This window comes from Diaporthe batatas (assembly GCF_019321695.1).
Source record: "Diaporthe batatas strain CRI 302-4 chromosome Unknown Contig00007, whole genome shotgun sequence".
In the NCBI taxonomy this organism is placed as follows: Eukaryota; Fungi; Ascomycota; class Sordariomycetes; order Diaporthales; family Diaporthaceae; genus Diaporthe; species Diaporthe batatas.
Window position 1 is genome coordinate 1878288 of NW_025408554.1, and position 22621 is coordinate 1900908.

Below are 22621 nucleotides of genomic sequence, written 5' to 3' on the forward strand. Positions count from 1 at the left end.
GCTGGTCTAGATGCCTGTCTGCTGCAAGGGGCAGCGAGATGTGCATATTCGTACTTTTCGATCAGTGAGCGTGTCAGCAGATTACCGATGGTATCCATGGCAGCTCCATGGGCTTGCTTCCACGACTCAAGCTTTGGGTTGGGCGCCACCAGTGTTGGCATGCCGAGGGTGGCTACGAATGACTTGGCTGCTCCCTGACTTCAAGGTTTGTGTGGGATCCTCGATACCGGGATATAAAACATCCCGGCCATCTTTTCTCATACTGATGACTGTAATCAACGAGCGCACTTGTTGCTGGGTGTGCATCAGCCAGTCCCACTTCATTGCCGCCCGCTATCGTACCCAAGTACAGATATGTACCCGCGTGTTATCTTGCCCTAGACTTTGCCCGTGTGATATTACTCGAGTGTGCTGCCAAGCCAGCCTTGGCACCTGTGCTTTCCACCTCCATCGAGACTTTTCAGTGTTTTGTTGCCATCCACACTATTCTCTCCTTGAAATAACGACACAGGAGAAAGGAGAGAGCAAACCAGAAAGAAGGGCGTGATGGCTGTCAGAGACATAGAAACAGGAGGAGGGGGAGAGAGCAGTATGGAAGAAAAGAACCTCTCCATCGAGGAGGTGACACACTCTGGCTCCGGAGAAACACTGGTCTATGATGAGCAAAAGGGTTTCTTCGCGAGGGTCCGGCGCTTTGCTGGCAGGTTTGGCGTTGAGGAACGGGGTATCGAGCGGGTACTCCCGCATGAAAGAACCGACACTGGAGTGAGCATGATTGGCACTTTGGTAAGGAACCTCTCGGCCAGCAAGCGAGGTCAATTGTATCCCTCTGACCTGATACTAGTGGATGTCGGCAAACATGACTGTCTCAACTTTTGCATTAGGAGCCCTGGCGCAACCTGTCTTTGGCCTCGGCTTCGTTGATGCGGCTTTGACGGTCATCTGCATCAACATCTTGGGCACCCTCCCGGTCAGCTTCTTCTCAACCTTTGGCCCTCGCTTCGGCCTGCGGCAGATGGTGGTTTCTCGCTTCTTTTTCGGCTATTATGGCATTAAAATCAGTGAGTCGTGCCACACACACACATCCTTTCCACAAGCACAGGTGTAATCCCGCCCTTTGGCAACTCCTGGCCTCTTCTAAAATCAAACATGAACTACTGACTGACTGACGAGCCTGATTCCCACAGTTGCAATATTTAACATCCTTGCATGCTTAGGTATGTTGGACTGGACTGCGAAGGGGCGAAACGTGACTGACCAGATTCATTATTAGGCTGGTCTGCGGTGAATTCGATAGTAGGGGCTCAGCTGCTCAGCGCAATCAACCCGGGGGCTCACGCCCTCCCCGGGTGGGCAGGTGTGCTGATCATAGCCCTGTCCACACTTCTCATCACCACCTTCGGCTACCGCCTGGTACACGCCTACGAGCGATGGTCTTGGATCCCAGTCCTTGTCATCTTCTGCATCGTCGCCGGGGAGTTTGGGGCCTCGGGCAAGTTTGCCGTCGGTCCACTCATGTCCGGCAAGGCCGAGGCAGGCTCCGTGCTGAGCTTCGCCGCGAGCGTCTTCGGCTTTGCCACTGGATGGACCTCAATGGCGGCCGACTACTCGACCTACCAGCCCGAGACCCGCCCCCGGCGGACCATCTTCTTGTGGACCTTCGGGGGCCTGCTCTTCCCCTTGATCTTCACAGAGCTCCTGGGCGCCGCCGTCATGACGGCCTATGCCGTTGACCAGGACTACGCCGAGGCGTATGACACCAACCAGATTGGTGGGGTCCTGGCCATTGTCTTGGTGCCGCGACTCGGCGGCTTCGGCAGGTTCTGCCTGGCCGTTTTGGCGCTGAGCATCGTCGCCAACAACTGCCCCAACATCTACAGCGTGTCTCTGTCCCTCCAGGTGCTGGCCAGGCAGACACAGCGCATCCCCCGCTTCGTGTGGCCGGCATTGGCCACAGCCGTCTATGTTGCCATCTCTATCCCCGGCTACAACAGCTTCGAGGAGGTGCTTGAGAACTTCATGCTCCTGATCGGCTACTGGCTGGCCATCTACGAGGGCATTGCCCTGACCGAGCACTTTGTTTTCCGCAGGACCAGCGGCTACGTCGTAGACGACTATGCCACGCCCGAGAAGCTGCCTCCTGGCTACTCAGCGCTGTGCGCTTTCTTGTTTGGTGTCATGGGTGCGGTTCTGGGAATGGCTCAGTCATGGTACGTGGGGCCCATAGGAAGGCTGTGCGGTGGTGAATATGGGGGCGATGTCGGGTTTGAGCTGGCTTTCGGATTCAGCGCTGTCGCTTATTTGATATTAAGATCGGCCGAGAAGCAGTGGTTCAAAAGATGAGAGGCGAGTTCGGCGGCCTCTTGCACAATGCATAAAGACGTAGCGGTCAGGCTGCGGCCATGGGACTGTCTCAACCTGCACGCACCCCCTCGCATTCTCTGTGGCTGGTTCCGTATGTTCCAGTAATCAATTCCATTTGAAAGCAGATGCAGAACACGCCTATAACACCAATTCTGCCTGTGGGTGGGAGTAAAATAGGTATCCATGAGTCAATCCATCCATCCGTCCATCCGTCCATTCAACCAAATCTCAGTACTGCGTCCCGTACGATTCGTCTCCTGTGTCATGTCTTGTGACCAGCGGTGGTCGTCGTCCTCATCCAGGTCATCCATCATCATACTTCGTCCCGCACTCTTCGCTTCTGCCTGCACCTTCTCATAACGGCCTCTGACTCATTACTCATTATTGAGTTTTATAGAATTTTTTGTACACCAAGTGCAGCAGCAAATTGACGTTCAGCTTCAGGTTTCCCTCAAAAAGCGTCATAAACTGGTGGCTCTCAAACTGCGCCTGCAGCAAGTCCTCAATGGGCACCAATGCACTAGCACCGGGGATTTGAATGTGGCCCCTCGAGCCCTCGATTGCAAACACTCCGACCTGGTCGCAAGAGATGGTGAGGTTGATCTTGTCCCAGTCACGGTCCGCTGTGCCGGTCCACTGAACTAGCACGCCCTTGTCCATGAGCTGCCGCGCGCTGTATTTGTACGATCCAAACTTGGGTACGCGGCCGCTTCGTTCAAGCTCTCGCTGGTGGTTGTATTGGCGGGTGAAGGGGAGGAGGAACTTTTTCTTTCTGTAGCAGGAATTAGCACGCGCCACTTGCAATGCAGACATGCCGCACGGAGAGTTCCCGACTTACCCTTTGTTCTTCTGCAATGTTGACATGGCCTGCTCGATGTAGTCGTCGTAGCTCTTGCGCTGCTGCTCGAGGTACTTGGCCTTCTCGTGCAGATTGCCCAGCGTGAGACGCACGCCTTCTACTTCGCGCTGTCGTTGAATCCTCCTTCTGCTTTTTGTGCGAATATCGAGAGCGATGGCATTGAGCACATCTTGGTAATGATTATGTTTTGAAATCCGGCCCATGTGCTCGAGCGCCATGACGTTTTGCAGGGCTGTCCGCTTGAGCTCATGGTAAGACATCCTCGTGACATCGACCATGTTGGCATCCGAGTAGGCGCCTCTGGTGTTGTCATTCCCAGCGAAGTCCTCGTGTAGCACCATCTCCCACTTGCGCTCATCCTCGGGCGTAATTGGCTTGACCAGGATTTCGAGAAGGTGCGCGCCGCTTTGAACGCGTATGATGTACAAGACGCACCGCTTCGTCTCCATAAACAAAGCCTTGACCTCGGCCTCTGGGTCATCCACATCGTGAAGCTTTGGCGTGAGGAACATTTGGATATCGGATGAGCCCGTAGCTGTCATCTCGTTCTCATTGTTCTTGGCGCTACCAAGATCTTGCATGATCTCACGGAGCACATCGTCACGGTTGGGGCAAATGAAGGGAAGCTCGCTAGCCACCAGATTGTGAATGGCAAAAATATCGCTCATCTTGATGTACAGCGTTGGCCGGTTTTTCGCGTACAAGTCGTTGAATTCATCAATGTCGAACGTGCTCTCAGCGTCGGGAACTGAGATCAATTCCCTCATGATGTGAGCCAGACGCTCGATGGACTCTCCGATGAAAGCGTTGAGGGGTTGTAAGTAGACGTTTTCACCACCAAAGTGTCGGCCGGAAGCAACCTGCCCGAGCACCTTTGCGACCTCACTCAAGTTGCGCTTCTGTAGAGGGCTGAGCTGCTTCTCAATGACTCCGACGTTCTCCGGCGATGTCAGCGCGTTGTGGAGGTAGAACCGCCAAAACCAGTGGGCAACCATCTGAAGTAGCTGTTGCTGCGGCTCCCGCTTGAAGTGTTGGCAGAGGAACTGGAACATTTGTTGGCACAAATATCGCATCCCATAGGGAAGTCGAGGAAGGAGGTCTTCCAGGGCCAGTAAGAATTGATCGCAGATTTCGCGGAGGTCACGGAGGTGGTCGATGAATACCCCTCGGGTCTCCGGATCTTTTATAGCCAGTTCCCGGGGGATGTCCAGCGGCCTCCTGCTGGGCTGGCCAGTCCGAAGTTCTTCGTTGTTGATAGCAGAACGGTAGATCTGCATCGGGTCGCTCTCCAGATCCAGCGCTGGGTCTTCAATGATGTTGTCTCGGATCAAGGGGCCGAGGAGGTCTCGTAGGTATTTCCTGTCGCGTGGGGACCTTGTGTAGTTGCTGAGAAGTTTTGTCCAAAAGAAGTTGCCGCGCAGGTATTCTTGGACGGCGTTGCATGCCTCAATCTCCTCCTTGATCGAGCGCGCCACAAGCTTGAGCAGGTAGTACTCCTCGCGTCGCTTCTGAGCGTATCCGAATAGGCCCATCATCAGAATCTCGATACGCTTGCATTCCTTCTCCGCGGTGCCCTGCTCGCGGACACGCTTGAAGAGGCGTGCCAGATATTGAGGCTGTGTCTGTAGGTTGAAGAAGAGCTGCTGGTACAAGTCGAGTTTCTTTCGGGAGCTCTTGTTGAGGGCTTTGAGGTCGAACTGGTTCGCCGTGATCATGGAACTGTTGGCGAGTAGCGTGCCCGCGTGCCCACCGTAGTTGTGTTGATGTCGCACAACCTCGTCCAATGTGATCTTGTTCTTGACGAGTAGCGCGATCTTAATATCAAGCTGGTCGATGTACTGCTCCAGCATTTCATTCTGCCTGACCTGCTGAACGACGGTCTTCCTCATGCGCTCAAACTCCACCTCCTCGTGGAAGTCAAAGTCGCTGTCATTGAGAAGATGAACAAAGTTCTTGACTGCCCCAACAGGTGGGTTCTTGCCAGTCGTGAGACTCTTATACGCTTCACCTTGAAGCTTTCCTCTGACGAAACTTTGGATCTTGACGACTTTCTGCATGTTCTCGTGGAAAAATCGCTTCTTCTCTTCGAACCTCGCTCGAACGATGAAAGCTTTTGCGGCGGCTTGGACGGCAACTATAGACTCTTCTTCCTCTTCAAGCGCGCTGATCAGGAAACCGATATTCTCTCTAAGCATCGCAGCCCTAATAAGTGACTGCAGGCCGACCACACCATCCTCATGAGATTCGAGCTCCTCGAGCAAGGCCAGGTGTTTCGCGCGAGACAGGTCACCACGTATGCACGCTTGAAAATAGGTGATAAAGGGCGTTTGCTCTGCCAATGCTTGGCGATCGTTGTCAAGTTGCTGTCGTCGTAGCATGCCCCGCATTGCGGACTGTAGGTCGATTATCTCAAGCTCATGATCGCTCAGGCCGTCGAGGAGACGTGTAACATCACGGCGAACGGCGCCTGCACGGATGCAGGCCTGCAGGGCCTCTATTGTTGATGAGTGCTGGCTTAGTTCGGATTTCGTGGCTTGGACGGCCATTCTTGCCTTTCTTCCGCGACAAGCAGCCTGGAGAGACTCCCACTCAGGGGTGTAGTGGTCAAGAGTCTTCCTTTGCACAGCGGCCTGGTTTCTGGTCAGCATTGCGCGTGCAGCAGCTTGGAGGCCGGTGATGGCCTGAGCCTGTCTTGCAAGTAGTTCCTGGTCGTCGTCCAACCTGTTCCTCAGAAGCGCTCCTCGGAGGGCAGCCTGGAACCTAACGATAGGGCCAGCCATGCGAGCCGTCTCCTGCTTCTGGCGAACGACGTTCTGGCGGGCTAGGAATCCTAAAAACGCCGCCTGAACATCGCGAACAGGCCCAGACACTCGAGCCAGCTGAGAGCGCACGTCTCGTACCTCGCTACGGACTTTGGCAGCCCGTATCATGCTCTGCAACTCAAGGATGTCGCCCTCCATGTTTTTCCAGAGACTGTCTTTTTGCATCTGCCGCCGACGGACGAGGAAACCCCGGGCTGCGCTTTGGAGGTTGACGGCAAAGCGCCTCATCTGCAGTCTGTACCCAATTACTTGGCGGGTCCAGTCCCCGCGAATGCGTGACTGAAGATCGACCAACAAGTCCTCCGTATTCCAGAGGCGTTGCATCACACTGCCCAACCTCATCCTGCATATGGCGCCTCTAATCTGGGCTTGGAGATCAAGGACGGTGTCCTCGTGCTCCGAAAGCTCCCGGTCGATCCTCTCCTCTTCGGTCTCCACGGGCTCGGGCGGTGCCTGTTCACCAAAATCGGCACCCATTGTACCGAAGCTGGGCATGTTGACACCGAGTTTATCCAGGCCTTTCTGCATAGCCTCCAATTCATGGTGCTCGAACTCGAGCTGTCCGACAAGGTTACCGATGCGGAAGTCAACTATTCCCTTGCGGAAGAGCAGCCAGCTTAGCGCGTGGATACAGTATATGACCTTTGGTATGTTTTTCTTTTCGTAAAGATCGATCAGCTCGAACCTGAACAGGTCCGGTAACGCAACCTCGTCCAGATAGCGAAAGAAGATGGCGATGTTGTCGGAGTGCCTGTATTGAAGCCGATGGTGCCGAAATATCCTGAATCGCCTGTCTGGGTTGAGCGCCTCGACTATTTCCGCGAGAGTGACACCGTCTCGCAATGCCTCTTCAAGCTCAACAATTGGAGGTATCGATCTGTGTATAATGTCTTCGATCCATTCTTTAGCCTCTCCGATGTGACAGAGATACTCATAGGCTTGCAAGAACTGCCGTTGCTTGTCCATCCAATTCCTGCCCTCCCAGCCATAGGCACTGCTCCGTTGCCCGGCGGGGCTTGAACCAGGTTCTTTCTGGAGCCTGCGACGGCCACGCAGACCGACGACCTGTTGCGCGGGAGATGTGATGGCGAACTCCTCTGCCTCGCCGGACTGGGCCAGCTTGGACAACGTGCGCAGCTGACTTGTGGAAGACCTGCCGAGGGTCACAAGATCGGGTCTAGCGAGCTGCGCTGCATGTGTCTGGTGGAGAGGCACCTGCGGCAGAGGCAGACCGGAGCTGCCTGAAAGAACACCATCGGAACGTGGCATGACCATGGAGTTGGGGCGGATGGTGGAGGCCCGGGGTCGGGATGGTGGGATCGGGGAGGTTGGCTCCTTCTCAAAATGTGCGAGTTTCCCGATATCGATGGATTGGCCCCGGTCATGGCGGTAGGGTTCGCGAGGAGGTGTTGTTGGTGCTGAGACAGGAGCCTGCGGTAAGGGCCTTAGCGATTGCCTCGCGGCGCTATACATGTTGCCCGTGCTGGTCTGTGGGCGGGATTCTGGGCTCTTGGGCGAGGAGAGCCGGCCGTTGGCCTCGCTCTTGCCGCGCTTATGACCCATGGATCCATAACCACTAGATGCTGAAGACGACTTGGTGGTAGTGCGACTCAAGTCGAACTGGCCGGAGGAGAAGGAGTAGCCCGAAGAAGCCGATGATGTCGTGGACGGGTGGCGGTCGACTGGATTGTCAGCTGTATATGCTTGCCGCAGAGGATGGGGTCGATACGACATGGTGGAGGGGCGCTATCAACAGCGAGCGCGAGGTCGCTCGGTTTTGGAGGCTGTTGGAATCCGGGATGGAGGAAAACATCAGAGACCCTCAGTCCACATCGGTGATGCTGTTTTGGCGCGAGATTGGGGATCGTGCAGGCAGGCCGGCAGACAGGCTGGCAGGCGAAGTTGTCGTCCCTGGTTTTGATGTTGTTGTTGTTGTTGTTGTTGTTGCAAAGGAATTGCCCCAGGGCCTGGGTGTTGGTCGACAGAGTGGATTGGTGAGTGGAGTCGGACGGGCTGCGAGCGTCGAGCTGGGCGTCGAGACGAAGCAAACAAGAAATCCTGGGACCAAGGCCAGCGTAGCCAGCACAGTGCAGGAAGCCGCACCGATCAACACGAAAGCGGACAAGGGCGGCGACGCGTATTATGAGACATGAGGGCGCGCACTGCGCAGGAAAAGAGACGATGTCGTGTAAAGCGATCTTGGGTGGAAGGACAGGACGACCGACCCAGCGACGACAGGAACCTGATGCCAATGGAACGGGAATGGGCTGACGGTGACAGCATGCCCAGGTGGACAGAGACAGAGCCAGAAAAGAGTCTCTCTCTCCCTACCAGCCACCAGCTTTCGGTACCCGGGCAAGTATGGAGGTGGATGACCCCTGTCCAGTCGGCAGAGTCACAGCAAGAGGATGGTACCGTATGGAGAGAGAAAAAGCAGGGGCGGGGCGGTTCGTTAGCCTTATTTACACTCTTGACGCGAGATGGTTGCTGCGGCAGCGGGAAGGCGACTGCCGGGATGGCAGCTACTATGTAGCACACACACACACAACCCCCCAAAAGAAAAAGAAAGACGTCACACAGGTGGGCTGACGCAGTTTGGATCAGCTTGAGATTGAGACCAGCAGCCTGTACGGAGTATAGTATTGAGACATGAAAAGGAAGTCAAGACCTCGAGCCATCGACAACGAGGATTGGGCCCACCGACATGGAAGAGAGCGGAGGCATGGCTGCTGTTGGTCGATTGGAGGTGGCTGGGAGTCGGGCAGGGAAACACAGACCCACTGCCCAGTGCCCACGGGCACTGCTGCAGGCTGCTACATAGTACACACTCCGTACTGTGTATTGAATGGGCAAGGCCCTCAGCTCCTCGGCCCCTTCCCTAGCTTCTCGCCCACACCCTCACTGACTGGCCCTTTCTTGCCTCCCCGATGCCAGAATGCCTGGTTTCATGAACGAGCAGGTCTCCGAACGGGCCAACAGGGCATACGGGTATAGTGAGTGCAGCTGCAGGGACCAGCACACAGGGGTGCCGGGGTGTGTGCCCGTTTCTCCTTCCCGTCACTCTGGTTGATGCCTGCCTTGGCCTGGTTTGGCATTCCCGGCATCGTCGGCGTCGTCGGCAACCATCGCGAAGCCGGTCCCAGTTGCTGACAAAGACGGGTTTGTTCTCGTTTGTTATCGATAAGCTCGCCCACCTTATCGATATCACTATCGATAGCTCCAAGTAAGGGTTACCTAGCACAAGGCGCGAAAGTGGGGTAGGCGCGTCGAGTTTTGGCTGAGAGAGCAGGGGTCGGTCCTCTGGGTGGGAAAAAAAAATTGATTAAATGCATGAGCATCATAGCCTCGCCTTGTTCTTCTCTTCTTCTTCTTCTTTTCTTGGGAAACCCTCCCCGTCGAGAAGACAAGATAGCTGACAGCTCATCTGCATCTCGTCTCCTTCTTGGCTACAATCCCACTACAGCATTCCAAGCTGAGTCTGCCAGCATCACCATGCCTGCCTCAAACGGTGCCACCCCCGTCAACGGCATGTCCAAGGCCCTCGACCCCTCCAAGGCCGAGGAGATCCTCAAGGAGTACGACAGCCGCGATGGCCTCGGGATCCAGGACCTGATGGACGCCAAGGTCCACGGAGGTCTTACTTACAACGACTTCCTCCTCTTGCCTGGCTACATCGGCTTCCCCGCCTCCGACGTCACTCTTGACGCCCCCGTGACAAAGCGCATCACCCTCAAGACGCCCTTTGTCTCCTCCCCCATGGACACCGTCACCGAGCACGAGATGGCCATCCACATGGCCCTGCAGGGTGGTGTTGGTGTCATCCACCACAACTGCTCTCCCGAGGCCCAGGCCGACATGGTCCGCAAGGTCAAGCGCTTCGAGAACGGTTTCATCAATGACCCTGTCCTGATCACCAAGGAGACCACTGTCGGCGAGGCCAAGGCCTTGAAGGAGAAGTGGGGCTTCGGTGGTTTCCCCGTCACTGGTGAGTGTCTCCTGCCAACCCTTTCTACTTTTTCCCACCAGCTCTCGTGATTATAATCCCAATTTTTATAACTTTCGTTCCACCGTATCGACGGTCGCCGTCATGGGGAGAAACTTGTTTCAATGACATTCTTGCTCAATTCATATCCAAGTGCCGCACCAGAAAACACCAAGCACGCAGACAGCTAACATTTGCGGCTTCAGAGAGTGGCAAGCTTGGCTCCAAGCTCCTGGGTATTGTTACCAACCGAGACCTGCAGTTCGAGGACGTCGATGACCAGCCCGTTGCCAACGTCATGGTCACTGAGCTGATCACTGCCCCGGAGGGTGTGACTCTCGAAGAGGCCAACAACATTCTGGCAAAGTCCAAGAAGGGCAAGCTGCCAATCGTCGACAAGGACGGCAACTTGGTTTCTATGATCTCCCGCTCCGATCTCCGCAAGAACCTCAACTTCCCTCTCGCCTCCAAGCTGCCTGATTCCAAGCAGCTGATCTGCGCTGCCGCAATCGGCACACGGCCAGAGGACAAGGTCCGGCTCCGCGGGCTCGTGGAGGCTGGTCTCGACATCGTCATCCTTGACAGCAGCCAGGGTAACAGTATGTTCCAGATCGACATGATCAAGTGGATCAAGAACGAGTTCCCTGGACTCGACGTCATTGGCGGAAACGTCGTGACCCGTGAGCAGGCTGCTGCCCTCATTGCCGCCGGAGCTGACGGTCTTCGTATCGGCATGGGTAGCGGTTCGGCTTGTATCACCCAGGAAGTCATGGCTGTAGGCCGACCTCAAGCCACTGCTGTGTACAACGTCAGTGCCTTCGCTGCCAGGTTCGGTGTGCCTTGCATTGCCGATGGCGGCATTCAGAATGTTGGCCACATTGTCAAGGGTCTTGCCCTCGGCGCCTCCACGGTCATGATGGGTGGTCTCCTTGCCGGTACCACCGAGTCCCCTGGAACCTCGTTTGTATCCCGAGAGGGCAAACTGGTGAAGGCCTACCGTGGCATGGGCAGCATCGACGCCATGCAGGATAAGAAGGCCGGAGGCGGTGGCGCTGATAGCCAGAAGAGCAACGCCGGAACGGCTCGCTACTTCTCCGAGGGCGACAGCGTTCTTGTCGCCCAGGGTGTGGCTGGCGCCGTTGCTCACCGTGGCTCGATTACCAAGTTCGTCCCTTACCTTGCCGCTGGTCTGAAGCACTCCATGCAGGATGCTGGTATCAAGAGCCTGCACGAGCTCCACCAAGGCGTCCACGACAGTGTGGTTCGCTTTGAGATCAGGACTGCCAGCGCCCAGCTCGAGGGTGGTGTCAACATGGAGTCGTATGAGAAGAAGCTCTACGCCTGAGTCTGAAGTATACGTCCAGGTGCGATCTAAACTATGCATGTTTCTATAGGAGTTTTCGGCGTGCTGGATTTGGCTCGGTACTGAAAATTGGGTTATATCATGGGTTGTGTTGTGTGGAGGGCCACCTCGACCGGATTGTTGGTCTTGATTTATGGGGCATCTAGCGTGGAGCCTCCTGGAAGTCAACAGAGGACTAAAATCCTGTTTTGACTAGACGTTTGATCAATCAGAAACTCGTCGCAATGATGGTCCGTCCTCTGAGCCACCTGCTGTAATTGACCCTGCCCTGAACAAGACCGCGCTGGGCCGAATGTAACGCGAGTTAGGTAACAGGCCACGGCATCGGGAAGCTTGCAAACGCATCGAGTTGTGAGAGGTGTTGTTATCGAGGAAATAGCAAAGCTGATGCTAGGGCTGATCGGCCAGTACTGCATACACCAAACTCCAGGTCTCCGTCACCTTTGTCATCACTCACTCATACAGCCACTCAGACATAATATGCACCACTCTGTAGGAGACCGACCCGGCCATCCCCAACCTATGGCAACCTCAGCTCGTCCCTCCCATTGACCTCTTTCACCTTTTCCTGGCCGCGGATCATGTACCTCACAAACAGGCACTTGGTCCGCCGGGGCTTAGGGTCCCAGAAGCCGAGCAGCCTGCTTTTCCTCAGCCCCTCGGGGATATGCAGGCTCCCGTCGTCGCTCACCAGCGCCGCGAGCGCAACGGTGACGTCTGCGACCTCCTCCGGGGACGCCCAGCTGGGCCCAAGGTGGAGGGCAGCAGCAGCAGGGCCGCCGGCGGCCAGGGGCCCGGCAGTTGGCGTACCGGACAGGCGCTCATCGAGGACGCCGTATTTCGCGCTCAGAATCACGAGACCTCTGCGCTCGCGCTGGACACGTTGGAGTTGTGACACGGGCTCCGCGAGGACAGCAACGAGGTCATCCGCCTCGGCCCGGCGCAAGGCAATGTACTTCTGGATCTCATGTGAGGGACTTGCTTCATCCTGTTCAGAAGTAACGCCTGCTTGGGGTATCAGAAGGGGGAAGAGGTCGAAGAGCGTGAGAGCTAGGGCCGGAATGTAGCCGGCAACCATCAGGATCTTTGTGAGGAATCTGTAGGGGGAAGGCTGGTCTCGGAAGAGTACTATAGGAACAGCGAAGCTTTTGTTCCTGCTTGAAAAGTACAGTGACAAAACCACGCTGCTGGTGGCGTTGTTCACAGACATCTCAAGGCCTAGGCTCCTCGACTTCCCGATCTTCTTCAGGCCACGCACGGCAAGCTGGCTGATTTCTGACCGACCCAGAGATCGTACCCTGCTAAGCAGACTGCTGGGGGTAGATTTGTAGGTTGAGAGTTCGGCCTCAAAACGCAAGCCCCTCAAACGACTCGGAATCAAGCTCTGTTCTAGCTCGTTACGCGTTGATAGAAAGCTCCTCCCGAACCTGACGTACCCAGCCACGCCGCCGGCGGTCAAAGCACCCGAGACCGTCCATGATCCCCTGTTGTTTGGACCACTCAAACAGACATTGTCGCGCAGCCGTTGCATGCCACTGCCTGGGGGCTTCGTGAAGGCTCGACCGGAGCGCAAGCCCAGAGTTTCCTCAGGGACACTACCGAACTTGTACCCAACTTCAAGCGTGGGAGGGCTGTAGTAGCTCGGCAACTGCGAAAGATAGTCCATGTATCTGCGCCAGGTAGCTCCGGTGGAATCGCGGTCGAGCCTATTCCTCACTGATCGGTTCCAGAAAGAAGAGTCCAGGCTTTCCCAGAAGGGTGCCGTCCCGCTGTCTGCACAGGCAAACACCGTGCCACCGTTGCGGCCTCCGACATGCCTGTGCAAGCCGAGACCGAGCCGAGGCTTGTGGCTGGCCCCTGGCCACAGGCGGGTGACTGAGATGCTGGCTTCGGTGTGTAATGGCTCGTCGAGCTGGTGGCACCTCCATTTGTCGCCACCGAGGCGCAACATGTGCGAGGCTCTCACAGTGAGTTTGATGGCATTTTCGGTCTCGATCTCCAACACAGCATCTGGGAGTGTCCTCCTCAGCTCGGCCTCCGAGAGCCCGGCTGCCCGGATGAAGAGCTCCTGTCGCAGCTTGATATTGAGCGCCAGCGGTTGGTCCTTTGGTAATGCGTCGGGACCGACATTGGGTTGGCGGCCCTGGGTGCTGTGAGGAATAAGATACGAGTTCATCTCCGAGGTGGCAAAAATAGAAGAGGTGAGAGTGAGGGTAGGTGGGGTGCAGTAGAGCTGGCTTTTGACCATGTCCACCGAGCCCGGGGTGGTGTTGCCAGCCAATCTTTGTCGGATCCGACGTAGTCTGGGTTGTAAGAATTGGCTGATGGCAGGGAAAGAAGTGATGGAGTTCTGGGAGAGACAGAGAACTGCGGGAAAAGCCTGTCGTGTAGGCAGTCGGCGGTCTTTCAGGGGAGCTATGGACTGCGCATCCAGACTGAGCCTTGCTTCTGTTGACTCTCGCTCTTGCTGTCGTCGAATCACACGCACCAGCTGCGCATTTTTTCGTCTTGCGTGCCGTGCATTGCCGCCAATGTCGTCCTTGCCCTCACCCTCGCTATCCTCAAGCTCGTTGTCTGGCAACGATTCAGCATCATCGCCATCGTCTCTGATGTGCTTGCTGATCAGAGTCTCGAACGCAGCTTGAACTTGGTCGAGATACTGTCCAGCTAGTTCCTGGTGCTGTATGGGGATAACGTCTGAGCGAAGGATGTCACAGAGCCGGAAGTAAGCCCGACGGATGTCCTTCTCAGAAGCCTCGCCTCCCGGTGGAAGTGACAACAGTTCATAACACGAGCGAGGTATCCTCACCAGCTCAGACTGCCGTAATTCACTTCCGGATTCGCGGTGTGACCCAGGAGCATCGATGACGACGACGCGGTCGAAGCTCCCAGCGCCCGTCAGCGTGTCATCTTGTTCTGCTTCTGCCTCAGTATCGGTTGTGATGAGAGATGCGCCGTCGTCAAAGCCAAACTCATACTCCCTCCTGGTCGCTGCGAACTGGTCTGATAAAGAGAAGCGCGATCCCACGGAGCGCAGGCTGGGGTTGTAGCGATTGGAATACGGCTGGCTGTGCGGCTGAAGGTGCTGGTCGTAATCACGCTCGAATGCGGCCGACGAGCGTGCCGACGAGTTCGCGGAGCGGGAAGCAAAGCGGCCCCCTGGCACCCGGTCGTTCATAGTGTTGGAGTGCTGCTCTCTCAAGACATCGATGGAACAACTCTTTTAAGCAGGCTTCATTGGGCCCTTTTTTCCTAACGGAGTCGGTCGCAAGGAGAAGAAAAATAAACAACTTGTTGGTTGCGCAAGCCAACACAAACAATGGCCGAGCTATCCCATGGCGACGGCAGGGACCTTCTTATTAATGACGTGCGTTAAGGTCAGGGGCCCCCGTGCAACGCTGGGATATTCCCTCTGGGCATTTTGGAGAAGCGTGTCACGGGGACCTGCCGCGTTTGGCGCTTTGCCTAGACACGTTCAAAGCGGCACGACGGCGAGACGACTGGCGAGGAGAAAGCCGGGTCCGAGACAGGAGGTGGAGACACGCTTGTCTTCTGGACGACGGTATCGTACGTGAAGAACGGTGAGTCACTGTTTGCGCAGTCGCTTTTGCAGAGGCTCCAAATGGTATTGACTCGCCTTCAACAAGTACAAAGATGTGTGCGGATGGCACGTGTTAATGAGTGGCCTGTTACAGGCAGCGAAGTGCGCAGCGCCAGCGTTGCATAAACGCCGATGTTTGTGCAAGACGGTTTGGTGATTTCAAGTATAGTATCAAATTTGTACACTTGAGACTGAAGAAGATCGAAGAATTGCTTCTTCTGAATTTGCGATGAAGGCACCAATACTGCTGTCTCCACAGCACGCCTTATTGCCCACGATGAATCAAGCAGACCTGTTAGACAGGTAAATATTCTTTTTATTGTTGCCATCTCCTCATCTAGCCATGATGGCCAACCTTGATATTGGCAGTAGCCGTCTTGACAGAGTCCTCGATGATACCAGACCAGCGAATTGCATTGGTATAGTTCTTCGCGTCGATACTCTCCACCAGGCCCGGGTAAACAGCTGTGAATCTGGTCAGCTACGGGTGCTTCAAATACAAACTGGGAAGGAAGAGGACGGAATGAGAAAGGGGGCACACGGGCATCCTTTGGAATCACCGGAAGGGGCAGGGAGTTCGTACCTCCGGCGTAGCCAGTCCACAAGCCCGGCGCAAAGACAATGTGTTTGAACCAGGGGCGTCCATCGAGCCCCTCTGGGTAGATAAAATCACGATCCAGGTACTTGTACTTTGTGTTGACCTTGCGGATCTCGTATCCGAGCCTCAGCTTCTTGGGCCACTTCCACCATGGAATCTCCTCGCTGACCTCCTTCTGAAGCTCGGCCTTCTTGGCGTCCAACTTGCTCGCTTCGGTCGCCAAGCCTGCGATGGCCTCGTGAAGCTTCACGAGGCTTCTGCGGAAGCCCTCAACCTCCCCTGTGACCTCGGCCTCCTGTCGAATAAAGCTCCCGCGCATTGCAATAATCTCGTCTTTGTCCGTTGGCTCCGACTGAATGACTGCGGCAGCAAGCTTTTCTTCGACCCTGCTGACATACTTGTCAAGAGCGGTGGCGTAGGTGGCAGCCTCGAAGGAAAGCACCGGCTCATCAGCGAGTTTGGCGGTGGCGAGCGCGAGGATCTGCGACATTGTTCGGTGGTAGACAAAGCCTGGGTCACCAAACTCAGTCATCCAGTGAAAACTGTCGTAGTTGGAGTGGTAGTGATAGACCGGGTCTTTCCGTCCGGCCCCGAACCCGAAATCGATGCTAGGGATACCAGCAAAGTCTTGGAAGGCCGTGTAGTCGCTTCCGCTGCCCAGTGTGCTGATTTTCTTATCCCATGTGTCGTAAACCGTCTGGCCCTTGACTGTCTGGTTAGGTGAGGGGATTTGAGCCGTGACGTCGTGGATGATGCCGTTGAGTAGAGGAGCGGCCGAGGCATGGAAGTCTTGTCCTCGCACTCCAACATCCACGTTGAGGTAGGCGACGTTGGCGTGCGATAGCCACGGCAGATATTCTTCCACCCACTCTGTACTTCCTAGTAGGCCGTACTCCTCACCGTCCCACGAGGCAAACACGATGGTTCGCAATGGCTTCCAGCCCTTCTTGAGAGCCTCTCCAAAACTGCGGATAACCTCGTTGATGACAGCGGATCCACTGTTTGGGTCACCTGCACCGCCCTGGTTGTGACGTTAGTCGTGCTACGAATTCACAAAGTGCTGCGATCGAGAACATTGCGAAACATGACGGAGGGGGGGGGGTTATGACAGGAAAGAAGGGATGCTAACCACGATCCAGGCATCGCGGTGGTTGCCAACTATTATGACTTCATCGGGGATGGATCCGTTTATGATGCCAATGACGTCCCAATTGGGTGTGATTATGTAGTCCTGCTCGTTGTAGAGGTTGATAACAATGTCTTCAGGCGACGGACCGACGCTGTAATTTACTCCCTTGTATCCAAGACCGAGGTCTGCCTGCCAGTACTTGTTGAAGTCTTTGACAGATGGCCCGTGGCCATTTAGAGCCTTGAGGATAGGCAATGCGTCCTGGTACGAGATGGGGATGCTCGGGATACTTGGGATATACGATTCGGTCGGTCCTCGAGGAACGCCAGGCTTGGAAGGGTAGCCAGGAGTAGTCGGGTCCCCCGGCGCAAAGCTCAAGAACTCGGTGCTTCCGCGCTGCACACTACTGGGTTGACGCGCGGGGCCCTTGGGGTACTTCTCCACGCCCTTCTCCTCGGTGACTTCCCCGTCGTCGCCAGGGTCCGAGTAGAGGATGACACCAACGGCACCCAGCTCCTGTGCCCGTTTCACCTTGAGACCTCGGAAGATGCCACCGTATCGTGCGATAGCGATCTTGCCGTCCAAGGCGACGCCAGCCCTGACGAGATCTTCATAGTCTTGATAGGTGCCATAATTGACATAAACAAACTGACCAGTCACGTTCCCACTGGCAGAATAGCCGTGGAAAGTTGGGATACTCGTGTCGAAGCCAGTCGTGGGGTCTTCGTCGAGGACATCCTCAACGAGTGACGCCTCGAATGATACCTTCCATGTCGAGGGGTCACTCGAGCCTGACTTGTCCAAGACTGCGAGGCGATGGTCGACGGGTCGGTTCAGATAGATGTCATATGTGACAATTGACGAGTCGATACCCCATTCTGCCCACTTCTCCTTGGTCCAGAGCGCCTGAGAATAATTCTGGCCAGCCAGATGGGCGCCCTCGGTGTAGTACTTCTGCCATTCCTGGGCCTTCTCGCTGCTTGGCGTCTCCAGCAGGATCGTTTTGAGATGCTCGTAACTAAGGTGGCTGCCCTTGCGCGAGGGCCATGAGAAGCCCGATTGGTGGCCGTGGCGATCAATGCCGAAGGAGAAGAGAAATGTGGTGAACAAGGCTATGAGGCTGCAGGACAGGGCGATGGTGCAGAAGCGTCGCACGGCATGGTTAGCATAGCGATGGCGCGGAGGAGCAGTGGCCACGGTCGAGAGGAGGGGCGTGTGCTCGTGCGGCATCTTCTCAGGGTTGACCATGGTACGGGCGGTAGCTTCTTTGCCTGTCAGCCGCATCACGGGTGGGTACGACGGACTGGTGTCGTACAAGAGCTGTCTGTACAAGAGTTGCCCGGGCGTTGAAGAGCCACAAGCCACAAGTGAAGGTGCTTCACCAGTGCTTGGCTGCCTAGGCACTAAGTAGGTAGATGGCAGTTGGTATCTTCCCACTTCCGGCACGGGATGATGCGAAGAAGCGGCAGTATAGATAAGGATGAAAGGAGAATGCCGTGGGCTCACTAACAGAGAGCTCCCCAAGCCTCCGCCGTTGACATCGCGGGCTGGATGTCATCATTATCAAGATCCCGGCAACGGCAAGCAGCGGGCCGCTCAGAGGGGGCCATTCTAACCAGGGGGCCAGGGGGCCTCTGATTGGGCCAGTTTAGCCAGGCCATTTGAGCAAAGACCAGCACTGCCAATCACATGCCAGCCTGCAGGCTTCAGGCTTGTGGCTTGCTTCACGAATCACCAGAACCCCTCGAGATTCACGGCAGCCCGCCGGTGCAGACAACAAGCTTCCCGTGCTCGCTGCGCAAGCCGGATGTGACGACAGACACAAAGTTTCTCTGGCACCCCAGCTGCACTCGCGACGTCATCCTGCTGCGCTGTGTAGCCTCGTCGCGGAGCCTTTTCATACCTAAACTTGCTAAAGTACTTACCTACCTAGGTGGGTACTTAGGTATGTTTGGGGCTTCCTCGAGGCCGTCGTCCAGTCTGCCGGTGCACAGCGGGGCTCGGTCCTCGGGCCTCGCCTTCGAGCGACAGAGTCATCGGTGGAGCAGGGATCGGCATCTCCAATAAGAGGCCACTGTCACAACATTGTGTGCAGCCCTTTCGACATCGGCGCCTTGCCTGCAACGGCAAGGCAGGTCGGCGTGCTTGCCAACCACGGCCGTTGGAATTGTGGGCCAGCGAGAGCCTGGCCTGGCACCCGTGTGAGCCTCGCAACCCGGCAAAACAGACCGGGGCAACGTCATCTACACTAGCCAAGCAGCCCAAGTCGTGCACCACACACTCAGACACTCAGACCACACTCAGTACTGTGTCACCCGGGCTGATAACCCGCATGAAATACAACCACATCATATTCCTTCGACAACTTTGACACGGCCGACAACGGACAACGGACGCCGCACTACTCCCAGGGTTCACCGCATGCTCGCCGTCCCCCCCTCCGAGTGTACACCAGCCGTGCTGCCGTGCGAGTCGCTGCGACGGTCTCGACCAATGCACAAGAGTGGTGCAAGCTGGGGTGCAGCCAGCCCCCGCTGCACACCCTGCCTTGAAGCCTCGTGCCGCCTCCTCCGTGCTGCATGTCTGCATGTTGTGTGCCGCCCGTCTCGGCCACAGCCCGTCGTATGTTGGGCTCCATCGGCGGACGACCGGCCATGTCTGCGCGCCCTAACACTAGGCAACGCCGGGCTGTGTTGCATCCTAGGATTCCCTGGCTTGAATGCCTGAGAGATCTGAGTGGACATCTCGAACAATCCGCACCATCGTCGACCGCCAAGGTCCCACTTCTTTTGCGGCCCGGTGACTCGCTTTCTGAAAACCCCTTCCTTGTGGGGTGGCGAGCCGTCTTTTTTAGTGGTAGTCAAAAGAAGGTGGTTTCTTCTTGTACGTTGCCCTGCCGTGTGCCTTGTGTTTTTCTTTCCCCTTCCTGTTGCCTTGACCTTTGACATCGCGACGCAGCCCAACATTGCATGGTCTCGACGGCGCCTTGTGCCCCATACAAACTCATTACCGGCCACACGCCAGAGTCCAAGGGCCCGGGAATTTCACTCTTGTCGACCGGCCCCCAGTCTCTCAAGTCGTTTCTTGTCAAGAACCATCCTGCAGGACGAAACTCTCTAGCTACATACACCCCTCCACAATAGACACACTTCCGCTGTGCTCTCCGCCATCGGTGATTCTACAATGTCTCCCAATGGACCGAAGCTCCCAGTAAAGCAGCTTGCGATTCTGGGTAAGCAGACATAACCTCCAGCCCTCGCGTACTTTGGTATACCCGGACTCGCGCGCCCCATGCACCGTGCTTGTGTCTGCCTCTGTCCTGCCGCCGTGCCTCAAGCGAAGCCCCGTCACATCAGGCCGGTCCACAATAGCCTAGCCAGGCGTCCTCACCAGTAGTTCCCAGTGCCGACAACTTAGTTGTGTGTCGAGTAGGTGCATTGTCTGGGCTGTGTGCTCTCGTTGCGAACAGGGCGGCCAGGTGGGGGCGTGTAGTATCTGCCGCATTACTACGACATGCTCAGCATCATGCGGGTACTCGAATTGACAACCGTGCCGACCTGAAGCCGGATGCTTTGCAGACTTAGGCGGGACATCATGCCGGCATTTCCAGGCTTCCAGGTACCGCCGTCTCTCATCGTGTCGGTGGCTTGCTAACATTCCCACTCTCAGCCGTCGCTAGGTTCGCGGAGCCGCTTGCTCTAACGTCCGTCTTTCCCTACCTACCAGAGATGATCAAGAGTTTCGGCGTACAGGACAATAATGTCGCAAGATGGGCCGGCCTGGTGGGCTCGACATTTTCGATATCACAGAGTGCTTTTGCGGTGCCTTGGGGGAGATTGTCAGACAAGATCGGCCGCAAACCGACAATCATCACGGGTCTTATCTCGACCATGGTTTGCTTCATAATATGGGGGACTGCTTCCAGTCTCGCCATGGCCATCTGTATACGGTTTGTCATGGGTGCCGGTAATGGAAACGGTAAGGCATGCCCTCTTGAAAGCTAACGACACTTGAGCAACTGTTCTAACCTGTGCCGCAGTTGGTATCATTCGTACCATGGTTGCTGAGATGGTCCCTGAGAAGGAACTACAGCCACGCGCCTTCTCCTTGATGCCTCTCGTCTGGAGCATCGGCTCCGTCTTCGGGCCCTCATTCGGAGGCTTCTTCGCAAGGCCTGCGGAACAGTATCCGGGGCTTTTCGGCAATAGCTGGTTGTTCAACAAGTACCCGTTCCTCTTGCCCAACCTCGTCGCTTGTGCCTTCTTCTTTGTTTCCGTTGTTGTGGCAATACTGTTTCTCCACGAGACCCTGGAGACCAAAAGACACGAAAAGGACTGGGGCTTGATTCTCGGAGAGAAGATATCGCTGCCCTTCAGGACGAGGCCTCGCCACAAGCATAACCGTCACCACGGGCGTCACCACCGCCCCTCCTTTGTGGATGCAGAAGCTTCGGCGCCTCTGCTGCCAAAGTCAGGCGTTGTCATGAAGAAGACATCAAAAGCTCCGCCGCCGACGATGAAGGAGATTTTTACGCCCCAGGTTACCATGAACATCCTCGCCTACACAATCCTGGCATTGCACTCCGTGGCCTTCGACCAGGTGCTCCCTGTGTTCCTAAACTACCACCGCCAAGTCCCCGACAGCGAGAACACTCACCTGCCTTTTCACTTCTCAGGTGGGTTCGGGCTCAACTCGAACAAGATCGGCACCATCTTCACCATATACGGGCTGGCTTGCGGCGTGATACAGTTCTTCCTGTTTCCGCCCGTGTGTTCGCGCTATGGCGCGCTCAAGTGCTTCAAAGCAGGAACTGTTCTCTTCCCGGTCGTCTACGTCCTGGTCCCTTACACGGCCCTCATTCAAGACACACGCATGCAGTTTGCAGCGCTGATGGGGCTGCTACTGCTAAAGGGCTTCGCCGTCATCGTTGGATTTCCCTGCATCACCATCTTGCTGACCAACTCGGCACCCTCGGTCCGGATCCTCGGCACGCTTAACGGGTTTGCAACCACCTTCTCCGGCCTTGGTCGGGCCGTCGGTCCAACCGTGGCCGGTGCCACATTTAGTTGGGGCGTCAAGCGCGGCTATGTCATCCCTGCCTGGTGGCTTCTTGCCGCTGTTGCTGTGCTTCAGGCTATCCCCGCGTGGCTGATCGTCGAGGGCGAGGGCCTCAGCCGTGAGGAGGACACGGATGATGACGATGAAGAGTCCGCCCGGCTCGACGATGCCGACGAAAGTGCCATAGAAGAGACATCTGCCAATCGCGCCATCATTGCCGGCGACGTGGCCGACCTGGTCGGCACCCGCGAGGACGCCGTGATTACTGTGGACGACGAAGAAGATGAGGAGGACTTCCAGCCGCTGGCAAGAATAAGCTCGAGGGCCTCGAAGGGAAGCGCCGGGTACGGGACTTTGAAGGGGTCTCCGCCCAGCACACGGCTTCGAAAGATGTCCGAGACGGGCCAGCACCTGTAATGCAATGAGGCCACGTTGCCATGACCATGCAGAGCAACAGTAGGCTGACTGATTTCATTCAATTTGTCTACTCTTGACTGGACGTGTTGGGCTCCTGGCATCCATATGAATTGGTTTACACCAAGGCGTTGGGGAATAGAAAATTTTGGATCATATTCTCTTTTTTTTTTCTCTTTTTTTCCCCCCCAAGCGAGCATGGAGGGTCGTTGGAGCACTTCTAATCAGCGCATCGTTCATACCAAGGACCATGAAAGCCGTATGTTGCCGTAGTGCTAGCCTTTGAATATAACTGGTCTAATTTCGTTTCTACTCCTATATGTCCGAAGCCATGCACGGCGCTTTCATCCAGAGGTAAACGGTCAAAGACTCAGCGGTTGTAAAATGTATAATGCCTACGGAAGTGGAAAAATAACAGCAGTTCATCTGTA

The 22621-nt window shown here is 56.1% G+C and overlaps 6 protein-coding genes across 6 annotated transcripts; 3 read left to right on the plus strand and 3 right to left on the minus strand.

The window, feature by feature from the left end:
- Positions 1–293: 293 nt before the first annotated feature.
- KVR01_007095 (uncharacterized protein) lies at positions 294–2484 on the plus strand. The gene is made up of 4 exons (XM_044786715.1): positions 294–786; positions 845–1061; positions 1188–1217; positions 1274–2484. The coding sequence occupies exons 1-4, from the start codon at positions 547–549 to the stop codon at positions 2341–2343; spliced, it is 1557 nt and encodes a 518-aa protein (XP_044644526.1). The 5' UTR covers positions 294–546; the 3' UTR covers positions 2344–2484.
- On the minus strand, positions 2461–8666 carry KVR01_006489 (uncharacterized protein). The gene is made up of 2 exons (XM_044782541.1): positions 3203–8666; positions 2461–3136 (listed from the first exon to the last, which is right to left on the minus strand). Exons 1-2 carry the CDS (start codon positions 7777–7779, stop codon positions 2746–2748), a joined length of 4968 nt encoding a protein of 1655 aa, XP_044643920.1. The 5' UTR covers positions 7780–8666; the 3' UTR covers positions 2461–2745.
- A 639-nt stretch (positions 8667–9305) lies between these two features.
- On the plus strand, positions 9306–13159 carry KVR01_006706 (uncharacterized protein). The gene is made up of 2 exons (XM_044792949.1): positions 9306–10030; positions 10234–13159. The coding sequence occupies exons 1-2, from the start codon at positions 9376–9378 to the stop codon at positions 11370–11372; spliced, it is 1794 nt and encodes a 597-aa protein (XP_044644137.1). The 5' UTR covers positions 9306–9375; the 3' UTR covers positions 11373–13159.
- On the minus strand, positions 11911–14568 carry KVR01_006540 (uncharacterized protein; the record flags this gene model as incomplete). The annotated part of the gene is made up of 2 exons (XM_044783068.1): positions 11911–13693; positions 14210–14568. 2 exons carry the CDS (start codon positions 14566–14568, stop codon positions 11911–11913), a joined length of 2142 nt encoding a protein of 713 aa, XP_044643971.1.
- Positions 14569–15026: 458 nt separating this feature from the next.
- KVR01_006809 (uncharacterized protein) lies at positions 15027–18264 on the minus strand. The gene is made up of 3 exons (XM_044785054.1): positions 16719–18264; positions 15575–16610; positions 15027–15456 (listed from the first exon to the last, which is right to left on the minus strand). The coding sequence occupies exons 1-3, from the start codon at positions 18000–18002 to the stop codon at positions 15329–15331; spliced, it is 2448 nt and encodes an 815-aa protein (XP_044644240.1). The 5' UTR covers positions 18003–18264; the 3' UTR covers positions 15027–15328.
- Positions 18265–18987: 723 nt separating this feature from the next.
- Positions 18988–22496, plus strand: KVR01_006947 (uncharacterized protein). The gene is made up of 4 exons (XM_044787257.1): positions 18988–19601; positions 19677–19950; positions 20388–20696; positions 20758–22496. Exons 2-4 carry the CDS (start codon positions 19902–19904, stop codon positions 22191–22193), a joined length of 1794 nt encoding a protein of 597 aa, XP_044644378.1. The 5' UTR covers positions 18988–19601; positions 19677–19901; the 3' UTR covers positions 22194–22496.
- Positions 22497–22621: the final 125 nt, after the last annotated feature.

Bases quoted from the DNA above. Each gene is read 5' to 3' on its own strand.
- KVR01_007095 (XM_044786715.1), top strand. From the start codon at position 547: ATGGCTGTCAGAGACATAGAAACAGGAGGAGGGGGAGAGAGCAGTATG. The intron at 1,062-1,187 runs GTGAGTCGTGCC...TGATTCCCACAG, and splicing joins CTATTATGGCATTAAAATCA to TTGCAATATTTAACATCCTT. The intron at 1,218-1,273 runs GTATGTTGGACT...ATTCATTATTAG, and splicing joins TAACATCCTTGCATGCTTAG to GCTGGTCTGCGGTGAATTCG.
- KVR01_006489 (XM_044782541.1), bottom strand. From the start codon at position 7,779: ATGTCGTATCGACCCCATCCTCTGCGGCAAGCATATACAGCTGACAAT. The intron at 3,137-3,202 runs GTAAGTCGGGAA...TTCCTGCTACAG, and splicing joins ACATTGCAGAAGAACAAAGG to AAAGAAAAAGTTCCTCCTCC.
- KVR01_006706 (XM_044792949.1), top strand. From the start codon at position 9,376: ATGAGCATCATAGCCTCGCCTTGTTCTTCTCTTCTTCTTCTTCTTTTC. The intron at 10,031-10,233 runs GTGAGTGTCTCC...TTGCGGCTTCAG, and splicing joins CGGTGGTTTCCCCGTCACTG to AGAGTGGCAAGCTTGGCTCC.
- KVR01_006809 (XM_044785054.1), bottom strand. From the start codon at position 18,002: ATGCGGCTGACAGGCAAAGAAGCTACCGCCCGTACCATGGTCAACCCT. The intron at 16,611-16,718 runs GTTAGCATCCCT...CGTCACAACCAG, and splicing joins ACCGCGATGCCTGGATCGTG to GGCGGTGCAGGTGACCCAAA. The intron at 15,457-15,574 runs GTACGAACTCCC...CCAGATTCACAG, and splicing joins GTGGACTGGCTACGCCGGAG to CTGTTTACCCGGGCCTGGTG.
- KVR01_006947 (XM_044787257.1), top strand. From the start codon at position 19,902: ATGTCTCCCAATGGACCGAAGCTCCCAGTAAAGCAGCTTGCGATTCTG. The intron at 19,951-20,387 runs GTAAGCAGACAT...TCCCACTCTCAG, and splicing joins AAAGCAGCTTGCGATTCTGG to CCGTCGCTAGGTTCGCGGAG. The intron at 20,697-20,757 runs GTAAGGCATGCC...CCTGTGCCGCAG, and splicing joins GGGTGCCGGTAATGGAAACG to TTGGTATCATTCGTACCATG.